The sequence below is a fragment of the Pelodiscus sinensis genome, chromosome 1 (assembly GCF_049634645.1).
Source record: "Pelodiscus sinensis isolate JC-2024 chromosome 1, ASM4963464v1, whole genome shotgun sequence".
Classification (NCBI taxonomy): domain Eukaryota; kingdom Metazoa; phylum Chordata; order Testudines; family Trionychidae; genus Pelodiscus; species Pelodiscus sinensis.
In genome coordinates, this window is record NC_134711.1 from 7,718,169 (window position 1) to 7,744,740 (window position 26,572).

General features: G+C 43.1%; 1 protein-coding gene across 2 annotated transcripts in view; it reads right to left on the bottom strand.

Moving 5' to 3' along the window:
* Positions 1–26,572, bottom strand: part of MKLN1 (muskelin 1) — a 173,185-nt gene that overhangs the window by 20,566 nt on the left and 126,047 nt on the right. For both annotated transcript variants that reach the window (XM_075925725.1, XM_075925720.1), the window contains 4 exons: positions 12,384–12,531; positions 11,905–12,019; positions 9,355–9,494; positions 3,936–4,038 (listed from right to left, as the gene is read on the bottom strand). In XM_075925725.1, coding sequence (XP_075781840.1) covers positions 3,936–4,038; positions 9,355–9,494; positions 11,905–12,019; positions 12,384–12,531 — 506 coding nt within the window. The remainder of the gene's footprint in view (positions 1–3,935; positions 4,039–9,354; positions 9,495–11,904; positions 12,020–12,383; positions 12,532–26,572) is intronic.

The following is a 26,572-nucleotide window of genomic DNA, read 5'->3' on the forward strand; positions in this document are numbered from 1 at the left end:
TGTTTAACCACCCTGACAGTTTGGAAGTTTTTCCTAATGCCCAACCTAAACCTCCCTTGCTCCAATTTAAGCCCATTGCTGCTTCTCCTATCATCAGAGGTTAAGGATAATCATTTTTCTCCCTCCTCATTACACTCATTTAGGTACTAGAAAGCTGTTATGTCCCCTCTGTCTTCTCTTTCCCCCCCCCCAAAAAAACTCAGGTCTTTCAGTCTTCCCTTCTAGGCCATGTTTTCTAGACTTTTAATCATGTTTGTTTGCTTGCCTCTAAACCTTTTTCAATGTGTCCAAATTTTTCCTGATGTGGTACCCAGAACTGTACAGAGTACTCCAGATGAGGCCTAATCAGCACAGAGTAAAGCAGAATTACTACTTCTCATGTCTTGCTCACAACACTCCTGTCAATGCATCAAAGAATGAGGTTTTTTTTTTTTTCGCAACAGTGTGCAACTGCCTCTGTATTGGGCGAGTGGGATCCAGTGCACTGTTGACTCATTTAACTTGTAGTCCCTATGACCCCTAACATAGTTGCATTAAACGTAAGGTCCCCTCGGCACACAGTTTTTATATGGATAATTATTTTGGTATGGAATTTGGGAGTTGTTTATTTTTAAACAGAAATAGATATACTGACACATCCCTTATCCTAGATGCAGTTATACTGGCATAAAGGGGCCTTATACCAACATAAGTATTCCCAGGAGGGGAGTAACCTATACTAGTATAAGAACCTTCATATCAGCAAAACTGCAACCACACTAGGGAGCTGTACTTCTAACTATTCTGGTATATTTAAAGAAATACAATGGCAAATGCACAAAGTCTAAAAGAATCTAAGGTAGTCCTAACTGTTCCACAATATCATAGAATCATAGAACTGAAGGGTCCTCGAGAGGTCATCGAGTCCAGCCCCCTGCCTTCAAGGCAGGACCAAGCTCTGTCTACACCATCCCTGACAGATGTCTATCTAACCTGTTCTTAAATATCTCCAGAGAGGGAGATTCCACCACCTCCCTTGGCAATTTGTTCCAATATTTGACCACCCTGACAGTTAGGAATTTTTTCCTAATGTCCAATCTAAACCTCCCTTGCTGCACTTTAAGCAGTTACTCCTTGTCCTGTCCTCAGAAACCAAGAGGAACAAATTTTCTCCTTCCTCCTTGTGACACCCTTTTAGATATTTGAAAACCGCTAGCATGTCCCCCCTTAATCTTCTTTTTTCCAAACTAAACAAGCCCAGTTCATGAAGCCTGGCTTCATAGGTCATGTTCTCTAGACCTTTAATCATTCTTGTCGCTCTTCTCTGTACCCTTTCCAATTTCCCCACATCTTTCTTGAAATGTGGTGCCCAGAACTGGACACAGTACTCCAGCTGAGGCCTAACTAGTGCAGAGTCGAGCGGCAGAATGACTTCACGAGTTTTGCTTACAACACACCTGTTGATACAACCTAGAATCGTATTTTCTTTTTTTGCAGCAGCGTCACACTGTTGACTCATATTCAACTTGTGGTCCACTATGACCCCTAGATCCCTTTCCGCCATGCTCCTTCCTAGACAGTCGCTTCCCATCTTGTATGTATGGAACTGATTGTTCCTTCCTAAGTGGAGCACTTTGCATTTCTCTTTATTAAACCTCATCCTGTTTACCTCTGACCATTTCTCTAACTTGCTAAGGTCATTTTGAATTATGTCCCTATCCTCCAAAGACGTTGCAACCCCTCCCAGTTTGGTATCATCTGCAAACTTAATAAGCGTACTCTCTATCCCAATATCTACATCATTGATGAAGATATTGAACAGTACGGGTCCCAAAACAGACCCTTGAGGAACTCCACTTGTTATCCCTTTCCAGCAGGACTTAGCACCGTTAACAACAACTCTCTGACTACGGTTATCCAGCCAATTATGCACCCACCTTATCGTGGCCCTATCTAAGTTATATTTGCCTAGTTTATCAATAAGAATATCATGCGAGACCGTATCAAATGCCTTACTAACGTCTAGGTATAGGACATCCACCGCTTCTCCCTTTTCCACAAGGCTCGTTATCCTATCAAAGAAAGCTATCAGATTAGTTTGGCATGTCTTGTTCTTCACAAACCCATGCTGGCTATTCCCTATCACTTGATTACCTTCCAAGTGTTTGCATATGATTTCCTTAATTACCTGCTCCATTATCTTCCCTGGGACAGACGTTAAACTGACCGGTCTATAGTTTCCTGGGTTGTTCTTATTCCCCTTTTTATAGATGGGCACAATATTTGCCCTTTTCCAGTCTTCTGGAATCTCCCCTGTCTGCCATGATTTTTCAAAGATCATAGCTAAAGGCTCAGATACCTCCTCTATCAGCTCCTTGAGTATCCTGGGATGCATTTCATCAGGACCTGGTGACTTGCTGACATCTAACTTTCCTAAGTGATTTTAACTTGTTCTTTGTGTATCCTATCTTCTAAACTTACCCTCCCTCTGCTTGTATTCACTACGTTAGGCACACCTCCAGACTTCTCGGTGAAGACCAAAACAAAGAAGTCATTGAGCATCTCCGCCATTTCCAAGTTTCCTGTTACTGTTTCTCCCTCCTCACTGAGCAGTGGGCCTACCCTGTCCTTGGTCTTCCTCTTGCTTTTAATGTATTTATAAAAGGTCTTCTTGTTTCCCTTTATGCCTGTAGCTAGTTTGATCTCATTTTGTGCCTTTCTAATCTTGCCCCTGCATTCCTGTGTTGCTTGCCTATATTCATCCTTTGTTATTTGTCCTAGTTTCCATTTTTTATAGGACTCCTTTTTTATTTTGAGATCATGCAAGATCTCCTTGTTAAGCCAAGCTGGTCTTTTGCCATATTTTCTATCTTTCCTACACAGCGGAATTGTTTGCTTTTGGGCCTTAACAACGTCCCTTTGAAATACTTCCAACTCTCCTCAGTTGTTTTTCCCTTCAGTCTTGCTTGCCATGGGACCTTACCTACAAGTTCTCTGAGCTTATCAAAATCTGCCTTCCTGAAATCCATTACCTCAATTGTGTTGGTCTCCCTTCTACCTTTCCTTAAGATCATGAGCTCTGTTATTTCATGATCACTGTCCCCCATACTGTCTTCCACTTTCAAGTTCTCAACTAGTTCCTCCCTATTCGTTAAAAATCAAATCCATAACAGCTTCTCCTCTGGTAGCTTTTTCAACCTTCTGAAACAGAAAGTTGTCTCCAATGCAGTCCAGAAACTTATTGGATAGCCTGTGCCTCGCTGTGTTAGTTTCCCAACATATGTCTGGATAGCTGAAGTCCCCCATCACCACCAAATCTTGGGCTTTGGATAGTTTTGTTAATTGTTTAAAAAGGGCCTCATCCACCTCTTCCACCTGGCTAGGTGGCCTGTAGTAGACTCCTAGCATGACATCACCCTCATTTTTTACCCCTTTTAGCTTAACCCAGAGACTCTCTACACAGCTATCTCCTACGTTCATCTCCACTTCAGTCCAAGTGTGTACATTTTTAATATACAAGGCAACCCCTCCTCCCTTTTTTCCCTGTCTGTCCTTCCTGAGCAAGCCGTACCCTTCCATACCAACATTCCAATCATGCGTCCCATCCCACCAGGTTTCTGTAATACCAATGATATCATAGTTGTATTTATTGGTTAGCAATTCCAGTTCTTCCTGCTTATTACCCATACTTCTCGCATTTGTATATAGGCATCTAGGATACTGAATTGATCTTGCCTCCCTGTTGTGCCCTGACCCTCCTTTCTCCTTGCCATTATAGGCCGTAGTCCCCCCCATTTCCAACCCATCTCCCAGTCAAGCACAATCAGCACTTACCTGTGGGCTTTGCTCACCTGTCCCTGTCGAACCTTATATATATATATATATATATATAAAAATAAAATGGACCTTTATATTCTATTTTTTACTGACATATGCAGGCAAGTTTTCACCCTTACCTCTTTTGTCTCCTCGGGGTCAGAATGATCCACAGTTACATACAAGTCATTCTGTAAGTATTTCAGTGCACTGAGTGGGTCCGTTAAGGCCTTTTCTTCAAACCTGTACATTAGAAAGAGATAAGTAACTTGCACATGGTTACAATATACACAAAATAAACACTAATTCCTCTTAACCTGAGCTCAGTTATCAAACATACTCCCTTCATTTGTGGGAGTAAAAAACAAAAAAAATTCACATGCAAACTATTCAGCTATTCCTGTGTAACGTGCGTGACTTCTGTGACTGGTGGGGAGCAAAAAGGGTACTTTCTCCATATGATGCATTATCACCCTCTTTAAAACAAGAACTTAAACTCACTCTAGGACACACAGTGCTTAAAACTAGGGATATTCACATGTACACTTAATCGATAAACCTTGGCTGATCTTAACTACATGCACTCCCTTTGCCCCCGCTGCCTCTATCGGGGGAGTGGGATCCAGTGCCTGTGAGGATCGGGCTTTAAGCATGCTCCCCACGAGCATGGGATCTACCTACCCCACCAGTGCTGTCTCTGATACCAAGGCAGCAGTGCACGGGGGGGGAGGGGGAGGGGGACTGGAACAGATAAGTGAAGGGATCTGGCTCTCATGCAGGCTCCTTGTGGGTGTTGGCTCCACCAATCTGGCTACAGTGCCTTCCCCCACTGCCTTCTAAGAGGCAGGGTGGGCAGGCAGGCAACAGCCAATGCTGAGGGGGAGTTGGCTTAAAAGCCAGTTCCCCTAGCACCAGCTTCAAGGTGCTGCCTACCCCTCCCCTGTGCTGCTGCTGCCCAAGCTCCCCATCGACAGAAGCAGGTCCGGCAGCGGCCCTGTCCATGGGGGAGCCTGGACTCTCCTGCAGACAGGGGCTGCTACCGTGGACCAGCCTCTGTTTGTGGCGAGCCCAGGCTGCCTTGTACAGAGGTTGCTTTGTGGCAGACTCTTATGTCCCCTCCCATCCCCCCACAGCAGGCTCTGTTTGCAGCAGCATGGAGCAGCAGGTGGAGCTGGTCTTCAAACTGGTTCCCCTTGTAGACCAGCTCCCACCTGCCACCCCTCACTGCTGCCTCTGATACACAGAGAGTAGCAGGGAGTGATGGGGGCTCCACGGGAGTGAGGCCGGGAGCACACTGGGGACTATCCAATGTGTAACCGCTAAGATTTTATGCAGTCACACAATTATTCAATTACACTAAATCTAACATCCATACTTCAGCCACTTCTATGAAGAGGCACATTATAATCATCTCTAGAGCATCACCTGATGGAACAGAGGATTTCTTAAGATCGTGTCTTCATGTATATGTCCCAAACACCATAAAGAGACACAGAAAACATAAAAAACCAGAACTACATCAAATTCAGACATTTTGCAATGCAGTCTCTCTCCAAGAGGTCATGCCCTTGTGTGTTAACATACACACTAACAGTCACACCAACTTGCTCCATTTTTTGCTTTACTGGATAGTAGAAAGGAAGGACAGTGGCTCAGAGAAAAAAAAATGCAGGATATGCAATTTTATGGTCTTTCTGCAAGTGGATAGAGCTGCAAAAAAGAGCCACAGATATCCACAGATTTGCAGGGCTCATAATAGTGTAGCTGATTAAACAACTGACCAATATCCAAAAGCTTATCGGTTAACGCTATCAACTACATGCATTTGCCCCTCCTCTGCCAAGAAATTTTTTAGAGGGCTGGCCAGCTGCATGGTTCAGTCCTGGCTGGTGCTGGGTCCCCAGAGCCATCCCCACTGTGGCTCTGCAGAAAAAGTATTTTAGGATCCAGGTGGACACTGAGCCGGGCTGCCTCCTCACCCAGCTCCTAAATTACTTTTTCTGCAGAGCCACCACAGGGGTAGCTCCTGAGACCTGGCATGAGCTGTGACTGAGTGCTATCCCTTATCGATGAACCGTGTAGTCGACAACATTTTTGTTAACTACAAGATTAACAAAATACACGCTTCTTAACATCCCTACTTTACAAGTGGTTTTATTTAAGGAAGTTTTGAAGACTTGTCCCTTGCTACCATCCTTCACAAGGTATATTTCACAATTGAGAGACCCCTGCCTTATTAGCAGAGCCTTGCAGAAAGTATGTTCCTAGCTAAACAGGAGCAGTGGTGTCAATTAACTCCCTCTGCAACAATTAACAAGAAGTGTTAAATCACTGGCTGTCCAAGGCTTCAGCACAGCTTGATGATGCAGCAATGCTCCTATCTGCACTACAAAATATAATTGTGTTGGGAATAGCCATAATATAACCAGCTTTAACAAAAGCCAAACAAACTCCTTTAATTCAGACAGTGAATTACACAAATACAAGAGTGAGAAGATTTCTTCTACAGAAATATCAGTTTGCAGCCCTCAAGCACAAGGACTGCTATACCTCAACTTTTTATCTAGATAACATAGCCAAAAGTGCCAAAGGACCCCTCTAGTAGCCACCCCTTCCCCAATCCCATAACTCCACAAGGGAGACCTCCCAAACAATATGGGGGCACTAGCACCAGTTGGTATCTTTGCCCTCCCTCAATTTGAACTTTGGAGAAAGCTGAAAAAAAGGTGACAGAAGAAGCAGCCAAACCAGAGATTGCTGCACTCAGGATGAGGGGGAAATGGGGCTCAGATAGAGCCACCACTTGCACACACACACAGAAAACTCCTGGTCTCAGAATGGTCAAGAGGGGCAGAGAAGACACCTACACTGCCAAGCACTCTGAGGACAACCTGATTATGTCCTCCTCCCTGCCCCTGGGCACATTCTGGGCCCTGGCTTGGAAGAAAGCTGCAAAGAGCCAGCTAGAGATTCCAGCCAGGCTGGGCGAAGCAATCACAGCAAGGATCCTAGGAGAACTTCCCCTAGTTTTGACTGGTCTTTCTGTTCCCTGTATTGATTGCCAGGGTTGTACTAAGCAGCCAGTCTCTCCATCTCAACTTCACTGTTCTTCCCTTCCTTGTGCCCCTTGCCTCTACCTTTCAGCATCCCCTCTCCCTTCTTTTTAGCTTATCCCCTTCTAACTAAACCTACCAACCTCCCTTGCAAAACAGAACCAACAGGACATCAATTTATCAGATTGTTTGGTCTGCACGTATGTTCTGCCATTTCCCTCACTCCGAGTATCTTTTTTTGGGGGGCGGGGGTGCAGGGATTCATTTTTCTGTGTTTGTACAGTGCCTAAAAACAACGAGTCCCTGGTTCAAGACTGAAGTCTTACAGCACTATGGTAATGTAATTTTTTATATATATATATATATATATATATATATATATATATATAAATGAAATAATAGTTAATTCAATGGTTTTATATGCTGCTATCTTTACTTTGGCAACAAGTTACAGAGGTTGCCTTAAGCTTTCCTTTAATCTCTTTTAAATGGGTTGGTTACATTTTAAAATCTCAGTTTCATCCCACTGCCATGTTATAAGGCTGAAGAAACAGGAGCAGCCAAGTGGTTTCCATCAACCAAGGCACATCTACACAGCAGGGCTTAACTTGAAATAAGCTATGCAAATTGAGCTACGTCAATTGCGTAGCTTATTTTGTGTTGTAGTGCTATCTACTCAGCACTTATTTCAAAACAGAACATTCTTCCTCCAACTTCCCTTACCCACAAAATGAGGGTTACAAGAGTCGGAGTAAGAAATCCTCCAGCTTGACCGTATTTAGACATGACATCAAAATAACTGCCGGCTGTGTGGACACGGACTAAGTTATTTCGAAATCATGCTGCTGTGTAGACATAACCTAAGTCACTGTTTTATACACTAGCAGACGCAGAGAGATTAAGGCCAGAAGAAACTACTGTGATCTAATCTGATTTCTTTGCATATGACTAGCCGGAGCAACTTAGCAATTCACTTCTATATTATGATCACAGCTTCTGTTTGAACTATACCAGATCTTTTAGAAAGACATCCATTTATTTTTACTTCAAACGGAAACTAACCAACAACTAGGGTTGCAAGGTGTCCGGTATTCAACCGAACAATCCAATTTTTAGGCCGTCTGTTCAGGAAAAAAAATTCAGAAAATACCAGACATGCCCAATATCTGGTATTTTCTGGTTTTCCAGCTGGGTGCCCAACGAAAGCCTGGCGGGGCTGAGGGGGCGCTGGGAGCCTCTGGTTGCGTCTGACGCAAGAGTGATGCCTTGGGGAGGAGGAGAGGCCCTGACCATGCTCTTGAGCGCTGTTGAAGCGCGTTGTGGAGCAGTAGCTGGACTCGCTCGTGCTTCACCGGGACCGTGCGCGGGACAGGCAGTGCCCTGGGATCTGCATGTGCCCAGGTCAGTCCTGCTCCCCCGCCAGCCGATTCTCTCCCCTCCACTCCTCTCCCTGACCAGCCCTGCTTCCTGCCAGCTGGTTTCTCCTCCTCCTGATCTCCCCCAGCCAGCCCCACTGCCTCTGACCTCCCCCCCCCGCCCCACCAGCCTTGCTTCCCGTCCCCTCCCCCCCTCAGCCCCACTCCCCTCCCAGCCAGTCCTCCCATCCCCCATCAAGTGTGTCCGGTATTTTTTCCTGAAGCTACCTGGTAACCCTACCAATAACTCCCTAGCTATGTTATTCCAGTGGTTAAGTGTCCTCAATGTTAAATAATTGCACCTCATTTCTAGTCTGAATTTGTCTTGCTTCAGCTTCCAACACTTGGCTCTCATTCTGCCTTTTTCTTCTCTATTATAGAGCCATCTACTCTCTTCCAAATAGGGAACCTTTTTACATTAAGTACACTGAGCCTCTCAAACCTCTCTCAATAAATATCGTTTTCTAGACCTCAAATAATTTGTGTAGAGTTTTTCTGAGCCTTTTGTCAACATCCTTTTTGAAATGCTAACACCAGAGCTGACATTCTGGTAATACCCTCAATTATCTACTATATATATATATATATATATATATATATATATATATATATATATATATATATATATATATATATATTTGAGAGCTTGTGAGCGAGCCTATCTATACATCCATTTGTTCAAGAACGTCTCCTAAATGGTAAGAACTAGGACCACCAATTTTGATACGCAGCTTCCTCTTACCATAACTTAAAGCAAGTTAAGAGGTTGGTTGCGCCAGGACAGTGGAATGTGCCTGTAATGCGACTGCTTTTCATAACATACAAAGGGAGGGCTCTGCTAGGAGGGGACAGTTATATTATATAATGACCAGAGAGTGGGACCAGGACAGCTATAACCCCACTGGAGTATCAAGAGCAGTATACCATGAAAAATACACAAGTAAAAAAAATAACTGGGAGACTTATGAACCATCACATAACCAGGACAATGGCATATCTACTGAAATAGAAGAGCAAATTCTCTGAAAAGCTTTTTGAAAACCATAGCTTTTAATCAATCATCTCAAAAGAAGCCATCTCAGCTATTATACCTGTGCTTTCTTATGAGGTATTTGCAGTGTCTCAGCAGGTATTCCTTTGAAGGCCGACAGAGCTTCAATGACCAGAAGTCATCCAGTCTCATCTTTGGAGAGCAGGATTTGCCAGGATTTCCTCCAAACAAATAGTGAACCTACACAGGTCAGAAACAATTTTTAAGTTGGTATCTGCACGTGTTAAAACACTTACCGTATTATATACTTGGCAAGTCACCTCTCTGAAGAGGTTATTTTACTATATAAACAGGGGGGAGAAGAGAGGGTCCTCACTGCTACCACTGAATCATGATTCTAACAGATGTGAGCAGCTCTCTACCTGGGTTTGTGAGAGCCAAGTCCTCTCTCCTTCAAGCTAGACCCCAAATCACCTCAAGACAAGAACCAGCGTTGTAGGATGTAGGGAGACCTAAAACACTCAAAGGAGAGTGACTGTGGGATGACTCCAGTCCTGCAGATTTATTTTAAAAGCAGCGGTGTCAGAAGCTGTCCACACAAACAGGGATAAGAAAATAAGAATGGCCATAGTGGGTCAGACAAAAGGTCTATCATAAGCCCAACATCCTGTCTGCTGACAGTGATCACTTCCAGATGCCCCAGGAGGGAACACAACAGGTAATCCTCACATGATTCCTCTCATCATCCTATCCAGACTATGAATAGTCCATAGGTTTCAATATGGCCATTGTATATGGAGATAGTCTCAAGTAGCCTCTGGAAAGACAGATTTTTATTCATTCTCTCATAATAAAACAGGATGGTTATGAGATGGAGTTCGCCATATAGACTAAGGCTTGTTCACTTCAGCTCCTACCTTAACTGTAGAGAAAGCAAAGAGCTAATGGGATAAAGTGAAAAACTGAAAAGCATGAATCCTGAAATGAAGTAGCCCCACCCATGATTTCATAAGTGATTGCTATTATTGCATTTCAACAGAAAAAGCACCGATTAATATTGCAATCCACTGTAAAAGAGAAAAATTGCACACCGTTCTAAGGAGCTGCTATAAAGAAAAGAAGGGAAAAAAATCAAGACTTTGAAAATCAATACATTTGAGAAAGATCTTGTTTCCTTATGCCCTTTATTTTTTGTCATTCAGGGGGTATACAAAAATGTGTATGTATAAATACAAGTGCAGTATACAGTTTACATTCTGCTTTTTCACATCCTGCAGTACCGCAAAACCAGTGTTACTTTGTGTTTCTGACACCAGAAAGCTACACAGGTAAGTCTTCCCACATACCCAAATGACTAAGCAGCTGCGGCACTAATGACCAATTAAATGATACTGATCAATGCATTACTACACCTCTGCTCAAAGCTTCTATTTTTTCCAACGTCAAGAGCAAGTTTTGAAAATTAAGGTCATGCTGCTGAAAGCACTTCTGGATAACTAAGATTGGTTTCCCTAATTATGAGGTTGAGGTCATGGCCTCTTTACAAGGACATGGAAAGACCAAGGAAAGTAAAAAAGTAAGTAGTTCACTCAACTGATTTCCCTCCCAATCTTTTATTTGATTTAAAAAGTTTACTTAGTCACCTGAAAACTTATCTATTGAATATTAAATCTCCCCCAGAAGGTTTTTCAATTGCAGAGACTCAAAAATCTACTTCACCATATAATATTTACCCCTAAAATTCATTATTTTAGATCCACAGAAGGGAGTCCTTATTTATATCAAGAGAGTCCAGAAAGGTCATTTGAACAGAGACTTCTAAAAAGATACAACTTCAGGAGTAGCCACACAGAATGGCATCTCAGATGGAGTGAATTCAAGATACGAGTAGTGATCCAACACTTAGAATTCTGCTCTCGGGTTTGTTTGTCTGTGACAAGATACAATTATACTGCAATCTAGAGGTTTGATTGCAGCATTGTTAGATGTACACTAGCTAGCATGGCTAAAAATAGCAATGAATATCTAAGCAGAGCAAGCTTTAATGTGGACTAGCAATGGAAGTACATACTCAAGGGTTCCCCAGCATGGAAAGCCTGCACTGAAGCCTGCAATTATGCTCTTATCCATGCTGTAGCAGACTTCTGGATTGCAATGACAGCAGTTAATTTTACTTCACAGTTTGTTATTTTGAATGGCAAGTTCCCCTTGTGCAAGAAAAGTTTATTCTTCCTAAATTAATACAAGACTTTAAAGTTTGAGAGAATTTGAATGGTGAGCTAACCTCATTGAAGAACTTTATAGGCTCCATCTGTCCCATACGCTGCTTTTCGGCTGCCTCTAATGTAGTACCATCATGCTTATTAATTTGTATGTGGAACTGATACATCACCACCTGAAAGTTTTCCCAACATCCATAGGATCCAACTCTATTAGATTAAGCTAATGCATGACACCATCTCATAGAATCATAGAATACTAGGACTGGAAGGGACCTCGAGAGGTCATCAAGTCCAGTCCCCGACCCAATATCATAGCATCACTAACCTCTGCCTTCTCACAGGCAAATACAACCAGATTATTTTTAGAGCTACAGTTATGCCAGCTAAATACAACTGAAACTTAGCACTTCAAAGATAGACATCCATACCTTGTGCAACTCATCGTACACCAGCTGATGGGCAAACCTTGGGCAGGGCTCTTCCTCCTGAAGGCTTTTACTTGGATTATCTTTTGCTGCTTGATCATTCTTATAGACACAAGACCTGTAACACAGTAATTGTCAAACAACCTCCCACTAACAAATCAGTATTAGCTACAGGTAAAACAAGCCGTTAGCGGAAAAGAAGGTTGCAGGAACGTGGATGGCTGATTAAAACTCATCCTGTGTGCAAGGTACAAAAGGGGTAACATGTAATACAGCATCAGAATAGAATATAGTACTGCAGCTATATTTTGCCTAACGCATGATAGCTGTTATTACCCAGCAGGTAAATGGCTAATTTACCTATAACATTTTAAATTACAATCCCACAAGTACACAATGGAATAGCCTGGAATAACCTTCCTAATTTGTAAAAATTAGGAACAAGTGTACTTCACTTTCAGAGAAGCCTTTAATTTACTTACCAACTGTTCCTCACAATGTCATAAATCCAGAAAGAGTTTCTAACATTCTCTTCCCGTTTCTCTTTGTCTTTACTGAGCCCAGACAACACATGGATTTCATTCAGTTCTGGATCAATGGTGGCTCTCTGAGTGAAACCAGTCATAGGAACTGTTCAGTAAGAGAGAAAGTAAATGTTACATGCGGCACAGAATAAAAGAGGATGATACCAGAAAAGAGAATTGAAAAAAATTGATACCATATGAATGCAAGCACAGTCTACTTGTAAGGCATGGGGACCTCTAATTAGCTAGTTTAGTATTCCTTATTTAGCAGGGATTGTTAATTCTCATGTGTTCTCTACATTGCTGACTCAAAGGCAACTGCTTTATTTTGCTGAAATTTAATAGGGCTCTTTTTTAAAATCAAGACATGGCTAAGTATTTTTCTGCTCACAGAGTTGAACCAGTTGAAGCTCAAAGTGTGATTTCAAACTGTTAAATCAGTGCAAAAGATTTACTGGATTAAACTAGGCTTATATTGATTTAGTTTAAATCTATTGGCAACCGTTTTAAGCTAAGCCAAACTAAACTGAGTGAACCGGGCGGGCCAGGGGGTTGCAAATTTGTCTGAGCTATGGCTGCTATATTTCAGCAAGCAAGAAGCTACATGGATACTTTCCTTCTTTAAAGTCATGGTGTCCAACACATGAGCCACTACACACATGTGGCTACTTGGCCAGTTAAATGTGGCTAGCTGGCTTGAATAATGTGGCTATTTTGCTATAGCATTTTCAGAACAATATGGTTAGTTCACTATACCAGTAGCCACTTCAGTGGCTACTACTTCAGAACTGGTTGGACACCATGGCTTTAAAGGGTTTGCAGGGATTAGTTATTCTTTTTCCGGGAATTTTCTTGCTATTTTAAGAAAAATAGGAGAGAGGTTTCACAGAAGATATGTGCAGACTCCTCCCCACCCCCATACTATATACACCTGCAGATCATTTGAGACAATCAAAATACATATCAAAGTAAAATCAATGTTTGTAGCTGCATAATAAAGAGATTAAATTAATTTAAAGAGGTTGTGATGGATAGGAGGAGTGATGACCAGCATCCAGTGACTAAAGTGTTAAACTCTGGTAGCTAGGGGGTGTTGGCAGGGAGCCAAAAGAGCCAATGGGAGAAGAGGTTGAGATTTGAACTGGAAGATATACCTGTCTGCTGTTTTCTTTGTGGGAGTTTTAAGCCAGGAGTTGAGGGAACAAGATGAACTGAACCAGGTAGAACTACCATGCCTACAAAGAATACTGGCCATGGAAATGGACTGGACCTTGAAGCATAGATTATAAGTATACAGGCAGTCCCCAGGTTACATGGATCCGACTTACATTGGATCCCTACTTACAAACGGGGTGAGGCAACCCCGCACTAGCTGCTTCCCCCCAGCAGACCAGAGAAACACGGAGCGGCTTTTCTCAGCAGACACCTCAGCTTGAGAATAAAGGACTGAGGGAAGTGAGGTGTGGGAGAAAAAAACTGAGCTCTGGAGAAATGTTTGGCTAGAGTTTCCCCTACAATATGTACCAGTTCCGACTTACATACAAATTCAACTTAAGAACAAACCTACAGTCCCTATCTTGTACGTAACCCAGGGACTGCCTGTATACGGAAATGCCTATTTCGTCATGATCAGGTTTATTTTGTTGTTTGGTTAAATTTCTCAGTGCTAAATCCATGCTGTTCCCCACCACCCACTGTATTTTAAGCTGCAGCCCAGGGATGGAAATTTCTCAGTTTTTAAATCGTTATTTTCTCAGTTGCTTTAAACACCTAGCAACCAAGTATATATTTTTGTTGTATTAATAAGATCACCTTTAAGGTGATGATTTGATTCTTGTATCCTGGAAGGCAATAAGAGGTCTGTGTATGCATGCCTAAGACTGAGAGGTCAGCTAACAGAGACTGCAGAGGGGTCTTTTCATCATCTTTACTTATCTGTGCAACACTATTATCTTGTGGTAAAAGAGCCTGGGGGTATCCCACTGGAAGACGCCCCAATACTTTCTTCCTGGGTTCAAGAAAAAGGTTTTTTTTTTTTCCAGTTTGTGGTAGCAGCTACCTCCCAAGGCCAGGTAACCTGTGACCTTGGGGAGCTTTTTAAGCAGCCGCCTATAGAGGCGGCAGGGGGAGGGGGGAGAGAAGGAGAATCGACTAGTCCTTAACATCCCTAGTGTGAAGCACAGCCCCATTCAGGTAGGAGCGCAATACCGGCAGGGCTGGGGGTACCAGGGTCAATGGCCAGGAGGGTAGCCTTGACCTCCCCTGGTTCGGCAAACTCTGTGGTTTGGGACTGAGGGTGCCAAACCAGGGAGCTCCGACCTGTAGTCAGAAAAGGTGCTGTGAATGGTGTCTCATGACTTGCAGCCTAATGCACTTGTGATGGGGTGCAGTCACCCCTTCGTGGTGCTTCCCAAGCCACTGACACTCATATTTGTTCTCTGGGGCTTCTCACTACCCTGTCCTGCTGGGCCAGCTCAGCTAGTCTTCCCCAGCCAAGGCTCAGAGCTGAGATTCCTGCATCCCGGGGGAGCAGTACAGTCACAAACTCAGGTCAAAGGAAAATGCAATTTAGGGCCCAGCTTCCTGGGATACCAGTTACCAAATGGGATCAGAACCCCAAATGAATTATTTAGATAAGCCCCCTTTGACAATGAAAGGAGGATGTGAACACTGATTTCTCCACCAGGTAATTATTTACACTGGTCTTAACAGTAAATAAAAGTGATTTTATTCAGTACAATCAGTAGGAGTTAAGAAGTTACAAGTGGAAACAGGCAGAGCAAAGTAGATTACAAATTTAAAAATAACAAAAAACGCCTATCTAATTCTAACGTAACACTCAAGCTTATTACAAGCTCACCCTAAAATTGTTCTTATTCCATCTAAGCCTCCAAACCAGGCAAGTTCCCTTTCCCTGGGGTCTCTGGTTCATTTTCTTGGGTGTGCCATGCCAGCCCAAGATAAACAAACTGCTGGCTTCCCATTGTTTTAGAGATTCCACCTTTGGGCGGGAATTCTGTTTCTACATTCCACTCTTACATGGAAAAATTACAGCTAGTTAGATCCTACCAGTTGAAGGGGGGAAGGAGGGGTCGACACATGACTTCCTAGGACCAACCACTGCTAAGACTTAGAGGACAAATGAGTTACAGATGACCAGACTTTGAGGGATACACCCTTGATGGCTTGCATTTGCACTTTTAAAACCATAAAGCATTCCATACTCCATGTATCTAATTTTATACACAAGAACGTCACGTACGCCAAATTAAGATGTAGAGATCCAGTGGATTATGACATTAAGATTGATTAGCTACATGAGGCCATTTGTCCCAAGCATCTTTGAGTTATGCATGTGTGTGTCCATAAGTCTATTTCATAAAGCATGGGGGGAGTCAGTCTCAGGACTTTCCCTTAAACTATGGGGGGGAAGCAGGAGAGGGGAGGCAAATCTGGATGCTTTGGAATGAAGACAAATATCTTTTCATATACTTATTTTTAGTATTAATTTCTCTGAATAGTCTAGAGTAGACCTTTACTATAACTTGATGAAGAAATCTGTACCTTGTCAAAAAAAATAAAATGAATGGCTACCCGTGAATTGCGGGGTAATGAAAAAATGTGGTGTAAACATTAGTTATTCCTCTCTGTTCTACCTTCAGATTTAGAAATATTGAAATATTGAGATTCCTGGGGTTTCATTGTATCTAGTTCCCTGAAACAGCGTCATCGAATTAGGAGTTTGGCAGTCCTAACTCTTTGTTGTGTAATTCTTATTTCCTGTTTCCCCCGGCAACCATCCTTTCAAATGCACTCATGATCGACACGTGATCTTTGTTTATCGATTCTGTTTGTCTCATTTCTCTATCTGGGTCAGTTTACAAAGGCTGGTGAAGGTTCCTGGCTCTTGGTCAAATTGCTTGGCGAAAGAACTCAAGACACTTGCATGCTGCAAATTCTTCCTCTAATTAACTATGAAACGCCATACACATATACAGTACACAATCTTGTTCTGCCTTGGAAGGAAAGCCCTAGGCTAACTACATTTTTACTATTCAATAATATACAGAGTAGCATTTTACAAGCCTATTTGCAACACATTTTGATATTATGCTTCACTGTTTTCATATGCTGGGTCAGGTAAGCAACCTACATTAATTTAAAATAAATCTGGACAGTCCTGATTTCGCTACACAAAGACAATCCTTTCATAAAGTCTTATATTCAAATCTATAATCAGATAAAACAGACATATGTAATACATCTCATTCCTACTCCAGAGACAACCCACCAGTGAAACTGCACATTTGCGCAGCTCTTAAAGTTCTTTCCACTCTGCAAAATGGAAAAATCTGGAGCCTGGAAAAAGACAAGTCCTTGGAGATCTTTAACTAGCTTAATCTTTCTCTGCTTCCACCTGTAGATTGTGTCTCGTTCCTGTCAAATTTACAAGTAAAAGGTTGCCTTTAACTGGCAGCAATACAGATTTGAGCTGTTTCTGGTTTGTGCATCATCTTTACTTATCTGTGCAACACTATTATCTTCTGCCTTGCAAATTAGGAAAATTTGCCTAAATGCCCAGTAACTCACTCTCCCATACCTATGTTGGCTCTGTAGACCTACTAAGAGTAAAGAACAGTTAAAAATAGTGCACACATAAACAACGGATGCGAAGGTCACAGCTGCATTTAGTAGAATTTGGGGGGAAATGACATGCATTAGGCTATTATTCATACCGGAAGTATATGGACTTGTTTGTAGACAGAGTAAGTCAGTAAAATGTGACCTATGGGAGTTTGACATGAACTTTCTGTGCTGTTAAGGGAAAAGCCGCCTACACATAGCCTAACACGGGTGGGCAATAATTTTTGATGGGGGAGCCACTCCAAGATTTTGGAAAGTGGTCGAAGGCCACACTCTTCCATGATATTAATGGAGATGTAGGGTCTGGGACGGAGGTTGGGTTCAGAAGAGAGCTTGGGGGTAAGGGACTGCAGTGCAGAAGGGAGACTGGAGTCTGGGCGGGAGTTGGGATAAAGCAGGCAGTTGTGACCTAGGATAGGGTACTGGAGTGCAGGGGTTTGGGATGTGCCCTAGGGTAGGAGGGGATTGTGATCTGGGGCAGGAGACTAGGGTGCCAGACCTGGGAGGGGGTATGGTTGTACGAGGGGAACAGAAGGTTTGAGGTATGTTGAGTGGGGGTAGGTGGGACAGAGTTGGGGCAGAGAAGGGCTGGGGTGCCAGAGGCAGGCTGTGACCAAGAGACTTATCTGCCAGCTGTCAAACTAGCCTGCCTGCCTGCCAAGCTTAAAATGTTTCCCAGCCACCCTGCCTGGCCTTGTGCTTCATGAATAACTGAGCCCAGGAGAGGGGGGGAGGGGAGAGAAAGGAGAGACGTGATTGTTCGTAGCTGCCTGTTATTCTAACAAGCAGCTCACATTGGCTGGTTTCTGCCAGAAACAGGCCAATGGGAATGTGCTGGAGGTGGGGCAGCTCCTAAAACGTCGCTTGGCCCCTCCAGTTTCAAAACAGAAATGGAACCCTGAAGCTGCATTTCTGCAGGGCATGCAGGACTGTGGGGCAAGCTGGGGAGCCTTCCTGGGGCTCCCTGCCGCCTTCGTGGGCTGGATCCAGTGGCTTGGCATGCTGAATCCAGCCCGCGAGCCGTATTTTGCCCGGGCCTGCCTTAACAGAAACCAGTTATGGTTGCTTCCAGTTTGTGTGTCTGTGCAATCATTCAGAATAAGAGAAGATGAGAAAACTGGGGTCCCTGAAGAACATACTGCTCCTGGCTTGCCTGGATCCGGCCCCCGAGGCTCAGGTCCCACCCCCAGCATTGGGAAGCCTGCACCAGCATTCCAGCTCCCCGCCCCCACTGCTCCACCATGGGGTGGGAGCACACAAAAGTCCCCCTAGGCTCTGATGTGGGAGGAAAATGAGAAAAATGCCTCTCTCCTCCTCAGTAGAGGGCTATGTCACTCGTGTGTGGTCCCCAACTAGATTTTCTATAGTTCAGTGGCCCCTGACCCCAAAACGTTTCCCCACCTCTGAGCTATAGCCTCCCTCTTTAAATACTGATGAAAAACGCCAGCACTGTCCCATTAGCCTAGGAGTGATTCTGTCACATGAAGGATATGATAGTTATTTTATTTAAATGAGGAAGAAGAAAATCTAAGTAAAAATCATCCTGCAAGAGCAAGATTAGCAAAGATAAAGAACAGAAATTAAGACCAGATAAGATCCACCAAGTTGAAATTCCAAGGTTAACCTAGAATGAGAATCAAAAATAGATCAAATTCACTCACTTCCCCTCCCCCCCAAAAAGTGTCCACCACCCACCCTCAAACATTCAAAGGGGAGGGAGTTTGGAAATGGATTGGAGATAGGCCATTCACTCTAGTATTGGTTTTTTAACATGGGAAAAGAGGTGGAACAGAACACAAATTAGAACCTCACACTTTGACAAGACACGCTGTACCGATTCAGTTTGCTCAGCTTTGAAAATGAAGTAAACACACAAGGTAGTGTCACGACAAGGCCCTTTATGGAATCCTTTACAGAGGAAATGAGAAAGCAGAAAGATTATTACAACAGAATGAAAAACAGGCTTTGGAAGACAGACTGAAAAAGCTCCTGAAAACAACAAAATTGATAAGATAGCATTGGAAATAGGGTATGCTAATTAAAAAATACCGGAAAGAGTAGTATCTCAGCCTTGCAAAATTAAAGCCTGTAAGGGTGCTTACCAGATGTTTGATTCCTATCAATGAGCGCAAAAGCATATAAACCACCCACCTGTATGAAAAACAAACTGTTCCTATAGAAGGTACAACAACTTCATTAGCTGCATCTGCAGCACATAATGTAACAAATACTGGATGGTAATTAAACTATAATGTAGAAATTTCAATCACTGGAGGGGAACATAAGAGGTGACTTTCTGGAAAGATGTGTCCTTAGTATTCAGTAAACAGAAGTCTCTCCCAAAGGAAATTTAAAAACTTTAGTGAATGTAAAAAAAATTGAACAGTAAGACATCCATTACTCACCTGGGGTCTACCATTCTGACATTTTGGAATGGAACATGACAACCAGTATGGGGACAAATTCTCTCCTGCCCCAAAATACAGTCACAATAAGGAGAGAGTGGCTGCTCTAATTTACCACAACTGATTATGACCCCTCAAGTACATATGCTGAGAATTGCTGTTCAGAAGTTCTGTTCCACCTCCCCCTACTACACTGGGGCAGAGGCAGCTGGAACTGGAGCAGTCTCCACTGGTTTCACACCATCAGAGAACCCCTGAGCCAGGGCCATGCCTCACATGGGCTAACAGTTGGAACCACCTGACTGGCTCAGTCTGGATGCCTAAAGTCTAGAACTGGGGCTCAGAACCTGGTCCATGGTGTTTTGTGCCATGCATTCAAAGGAACCACTTCACCATATCTCCTTTGACACAGCCTAGTGAAGAGAAAACTATAAAAAAGTTTCCACATGAAAAGAGGTTGGGTTTTCATTGCTTAAATCAACACTAGAACATGAACATAAGTGCACCTAATCAATGGAGGATGTTTTTGTTGATTAACTCTGTAATTTGTCAGTTCAATATCTAGTTGCTAAGAATAAGATGACAGCAACATGTGACTGTGGTAAAGATTTAATTTTCAGAATTTTACTCAAACTATACTAATATAATAGTAAAATCAAACATTTTCAGCATGCATGGTGCTGCTGTCCACATCTGGGAAACTGGTATGCTTGTGAAACAAGGAGAGGGCATAACATGCAGCACTACAGCTCAAGCCTTGACGCGGAGAAGGAGATACATGCCAACCTACTGGCAGCACAGTGAGATACAACATATTATCCACCTAAGAAATTCTGTGTGATAAATTGGCCTGGTCTTTAGAATGGACAGAGATAGCCAAAAATAAATGGGAAGACTATCTGAGTAGTTTGATTCTTTTGAAGTAGTGAAGTAAAGCTCTAGAATTATCCATCATATATGACTTCTCTACCAAAATACAAGTGGCTTCAAAAGAAAACATAACATTAAGCAACTGATTCAGATGGCATTCAGAGCACCATGGCAAAAGACCTGGTATGTGCTTTTAACATTGCCATGTCCCTGTGAGACACTGTGTAGGGAGATCAGCCATAAATGCCTGGCACTCGCTCACTCTCCCAGCCAACATGACAGCAACTATAATAGCCACCTTCAGAGTGAGATGAAGGAAGAAGCGTTCTGAAAAGGTTCAAAAGAAGTCACCAGGAGTTTCAAGAGGACAATGCTTCCTCATATAGAGAACTACTTCCCTTTTGACAAATCATTTTTTCTGGTGCAAAGCAGGGACAACCACCAAAAAAGGTCTTTTGAACTTGCTTGGAGAAATTCCTGTCCAGGGTACTTAGCCAACCAACATCCAGTCTCTTGGGCACAGGACCTTTGGATTGGGATGGGTTACCTAACCTTAGAGAGTTATAAAATCAGGCCCATGTAGTTTTAATACTTGACTTCATCCTTTGCAATAAACAGATCAAAGGAACTCCAGGAGATTTGGGAATTCCCATGGCTTTGTGAACCAGGTCAGATGCCAAACCTGTCTCTTAGATTTCTGATTAAAGTCTTTCTTCTAAGATGGTTCTAGAGCCCAAGAACATAAGTTCCGCAAAGATGTGAGGAGTCATCAAAACCTTTCTTCACATTTCATTCAGTGATTCATGGTGGAGAAGCCTGACTTGAGCCCAAGTTACAAGGTTTGCAGGTGATGTACAGAAAGTAACTTCTTGTATATGCACACTACCATTTGGCTTAACATTCCAAGAAAAATTTGTACCATGGTAGCCAAGCCTGATTTTATCTTCAGTAACACCAACTGTAAAGACACCATGCTCTCTCTGATTGGATTCAATCACAGCTCCCATTAAACTGTGATTGGATGAGTAATGTGTGTGTGTGTGGGGGGGGGGGGTTAAGTTCAGTAGGAGACCCAGCGAGCCAGAGAGAAAAAACTAGGCTTGTTGCAGTCTCCTGTTGAAATCTGCCCTGATCAGCCCGTCAACTAAAAGTAGATATGGATACCCCCACCTCCTTATCCAGAGGAATAGTAGGAAGCTCCTGGCTGAGTTCTCAGAGCTCACTAATGAAGAGCTTACAAGATATCTCCTGGATTACTGTGGTTTCAATGGCAGGATCTCCGCAATGTGACAGGAGGTCCTAGAGAGCCTTAAAGTTGACCATCTGCGCTAGGGCCACTGCATCATGTGGTGACTATGACAATTCCTTTGGTCAGGACCAGTTTTGTTGCCGTCCCTTTGTTATTTGGCTATGAACTGGTGACCTTCCTAGTGATGCTGCTGAGGAGCAGGATCTCTTCAGCAGTGAAGGGAAAAGGAGAAGTATTTGCTCCTGCTACATAAATGAGGATTCTCCAGTATGGCCAAGGGAGCATGTTATGGGGTACAGGCTAGGTCAACATTGGCCAGCTCAGTGTCATTCAGATTTTGCTTGAAACGTAGCTTGGAATGGGAGTCCTCCAACCGAGAGGAAGCAGAATCCCTACTTGAGGCCAGCGAGAACGTGTCGCAGAGGGCCATGAGGAATATTCTTCCTCAAATGGCAGAGCCAAGAACCATGTTTCCCTGGGGTCAGCTGATGTTTTGGGGTAGAGAGTGTGTCTAGTTTTTCTGCTATTACTCAGACCCTTGACAAGTTCACTTCCTGGTACAGTGGTCACTAGTGACACTGGCAGTGGAACAAAAGCCTCATCAGCTGACTAGCCTGCCTCTTCCAATTTTGGAAATCTAAGGAGTCTGTGTCTTTGGGATGGAGGCCTTCCTACCAGATGGTTCCATGTGGTGCTTGGATCCATGTCTATGCTCCAGCTAGCCTTGCCTCTTGAAGCTGCCCTTTGCTGTCATGGCACCAACCCTGCCAGGTTCAGTGCCAAGGTAACTTGAGTCATTCCTGAGCTTGTCCATGACAAGGTTTCAATATTATTGGCATCGTCTTAGATGACTTTTCTCCAGAGATCCCAAGATAGGATATCTGCTCAATGAAGCACTAACCAAAGATTTTTTTCAGCTTCAATCTGACTGTTGGCATCTCCTAAGGTTTGTAGTAAAACCCACAGACTGGTCCAAAAGATATAATTTGAGCCAGCTGTCCATGGACTTGAGTCCTGAGGTGAAAGACTGGTACAGAGCACCTCTCAAGGATATGGTGCTCTAAGGCATCAGCTAAACTTTACTGTTAGACATATGCTGTTACAGGCCCAGCAGGGTTTGAACCACAGAACTTCAGTCCCATTTCCTCCTCCACCCAGACCTGTTTCTATTCCTGTCCTCATCTATTTGTTTCTCTTCCCCTTGGTGGACTTTTCTCCTTTGCATTCAAATCAGACAGTTCACTCCTCTATTAAGCTGGCACCCAGGGAGCAGAGTTACTCAGAATACAGGGGAACATAATCTCTGATTTTCGTTCTCTATTGCCTGCCTCCACCACAGCCTGAAGTGACTGAACATGCTCAATGGCTCTTCAGGGTTGGTGCGTGTGCAGTCTGGGCAACACAATGAGCTGAGAGAGATTCATGCATACTCAATCTATGAAATCTGAATATTTTAGCTGATCAAACCTACAGAGTCTCTATTGAGCATGTGGAAACTATGACCTTTCAAAGAGTTTAACACTCAGCCATATTTGGGCAGCTTTTCACGGGGACACAAAAACAACCATTCCCAAGAAACATCAACCTGCCTGCTCCAAAGCGTGGGGATTCTAGAGCAGTGTTTCTTAATCTATTTACTACTAGCAGACTTACCCAGTGTTGGGACCTTAGCCATGTGGAGGGAGATGAGTGCAGGAGGCTGAGGGGAGATGCAAGAGTGGGGGTTGAGACCCTAGCTGTTACCATTTAGGAGAAGTTCTTGAACAAAAACTCCCAGACAAATAGATGCACTCTAAAATACATATGTACAGATGGTGGGCAGCATCCAGTCAGTCTCCTGGGCCGCACTTGCATTCTGACTGGTCCACAAACTGCCCACTGGCTGCAGGATAAGAACCATAGAGCTAATCAAAGAGCAGGGTAGGTGACTGGATTTTCCCCTCCCCCTTAAATCTGAGCAAAATGCATCTTCAAAGCTTCATTCTCAGATATTGCCAGATCATTTGGTTTACGTTTTTTGAACTCCCACATATACATATAGCCCCTTTGACCAGTCAGAGAAACTCAAAATGGAAAAGTCAAGTAAAAAAAAAACTTTCTTCTTACTAAGCAGAAGCATCACCCTCACCTATCAGAGATACACTGCTAATACAAACTGATATACAAATATCAACAATGAAATGAAAAACAGATACTTATTTATAATTCATTATTAAGCCTGTGAGTCTGTTATGGAGCTCACAGAAGTCAAGGATTCCACAACTTACAGGGACCTTTACCTTCTGTAGCAACTGCTGCAGTTCCCACCAAGTGGAGCTGCTGGCCTGGCGCTTGGGGTGGGGGCAGCTTGTGGCGGGGACAGCTTGCGGCAACCTCTAGTGGGGGAGCAGTACAGATCTAGGTGGCAAGGCTTGCTGCCAGAGCACCCAAGGCTGAGTCAGGAAAATATAGAATAAGTAAGGGACAAGTCACAGGAAGTACATTTTTGTTTATGGATCGTGACCAGTTCTTAACTTTTGTCAGTGACTAAAATGCAGCCTTATTCATTATCCATAAGATCAAATAGTAGTGGGTGGCAACAGTTCTGCCACAGCCACAGTTCTGGCTACACGATTTCAAAAGGTCTCCCAACTATCCTGAAAGATGTTTGCAACCGGAAGATAAGAATTACATTTTCAAGTCACTCCATTGTTAAAAAAACCAAGTCACCAGCTGTACCCTGAGCTAAAAATATCACTGAATTCTAAGACTTTCAGATCTGATTTTACGATGGAACACCAGGAGCAAAATGAAAGTACAGTGCATCAAAGATACTAATATGTAAAACAAGCATCCTTAGCAGCATTTAAAGGGATGAGTCAAATTTATATTACAGTGGCCTGTCACAGAATTTTTTACTAAACCAGTGTTCATTACTAAACATGCTCAAAAGAGCTCCAATCCAGACTTGCATTCTTTGAACAAAATAATTCGACAGTATTTGTGGTTTCAAATATAGCAGACTTTTCTTTTCACAAACAAGGGTAATGTTCAAAGTTGTTTGTTTACTCAGACATGGGGACATCAAACTGGAAATCTATTCATGAATGATTTCTAATGAGTCATTTAGACACAGTCTGCTATTCAACATTAAAGGGGCTGAGGGAGGGGAGAAGAAGACTAATTATTATGTTCTCATTTGCCTGACTAACTGAAACGTGCAATTAATATACTTGGCCAGAGAAATGTGGCTCATTGTGTTCACTAGTCATAAGACAAGTCCAGTTTCTGAAATCTGAACTCATCACAGGTGTTCATTAAAAAGCCCTCCCCCCACCACACTAACATGTCTGCCATTTAGATTTTCAAAACGGCAGCTCCCCTCAATAACCGGAGTGCTAGAAGACAACTAAAAGGATATGCTTTGCTTTTAAACTCTGGATAAGGTTTCATTCGTTTAACTTGGTGGGGGGAAAGACGGTCCTATTGAAGCACCAAGCAGAGTGGGCATTTAAATAAGATTGTGAGCATTCTAGCTCTCCCTCAAGAATACAGTTAAGAGTATTAAAAAAAAAACCTTAGTTTTTCTACAATCATGAACTTTTATCTTTAATGTGAAGATTCATTAAACTAAATTAATCCAAGTGAGCAAACAGCAACTTGAGAGTCCATGATTTAAACAACCAGTAATGTACTTGCCTTAAAAAAAAAAAAAAAAAAAATAAGTTGGGCGGGGTGGGATTGTGTTTTTAAAACGTAAGTGATTTGTTTCCTAACATTTTCATTAGTAAACATAGGGTAAAATAAGCCACTTGCATAAGCAAGGCTTACAAATACACATAATACTCTCACAGAAATGTAATGGCACAGCAGAATACTTCTCTGCTGAGAGCTGCAGGTGATGGGGAAATCTCACAAATAATAGGCACTAGCTCCAGCAAGTTATGGTCTCTCCTTTACTTGGCAAAGCCAAAACTGGTGTTCATATGCTGCAGTGTTTCTCAAAGCGGGAGGTAGGAAAGCTGCTAATGGGCTGCCAATGGGAACCATGGAAAGCCAATAGCTGCAAACAGCAAGCTGCAACCAACGGGAGCCACAAGGCTCCATGGCCATGGAGCCATTAAGTAAACAAACCGGAATGGCCCGTTAGCTCTCCAAATGGGCTTGCGGCCAACTTTGACAACACTGATATACCTGAACATAGTTTGTGCATATATAGAAAATGTCTCCATTCATAAAAACGGGAAATGTACATCAACAATTTTATAACTTTACACTTTAGTTTGAGAAGATACACTTTAATATTTTTTTCTGATATGCTGTTGTAGCTGTTTTGGTCCCAGAATATTAGAGAGGGAAGGTGTATGATGTAACTTTTACTGAGCCAATTTCTTTAGGTCTTCAGAAGCAGAGCTCTGAGTAAGCATGTCTTACAAACAGAGGCTGGTGAACAAAAAAACATTACCTCAGGGATGGGCAACAACAAATAGTGGCCGGCTCATTAGTGGCCCTCCCTCGCCTCAGTGGGCTCTGTGGCCTTCTTGCCTACCTTGTCCCCCACATGCCTCTCATGCAGTGGGGCACTGGAGCCCTGCACTTACCTGCTCCTCACCTTCCTTCCAGATGGAACACTGCAAATCCGCTGTTTGCAGCATTCCAGCTCTACAAGAGGGAGAGGAGCAGGGTCTGAGTGTGAATCAGGTGATTCCTGGCGCCTCTGAAAGTGCTGGGAGGGAAAAGGGCAGCACAATAAGTGTGGGGCTGTGGTGTCCCAGTGCACCAGAGGCACGTGGAGGGGAGCAGCCATGAGGTCCGCAGGCTGCAGGTGGAACCCCAGCGAACTACATGTGGGCACTGGAGCTGCAGGCTGACCACCACTGTGTTACTTCCAGAAATACTAAGAATAATTATTAGAGAAGGGGGATGAAGTGCCTGTCAGCAACATGGCTTTCTTGACAACATTTTAGACCCAAAATGATTCTCTTTATATATCATAATGT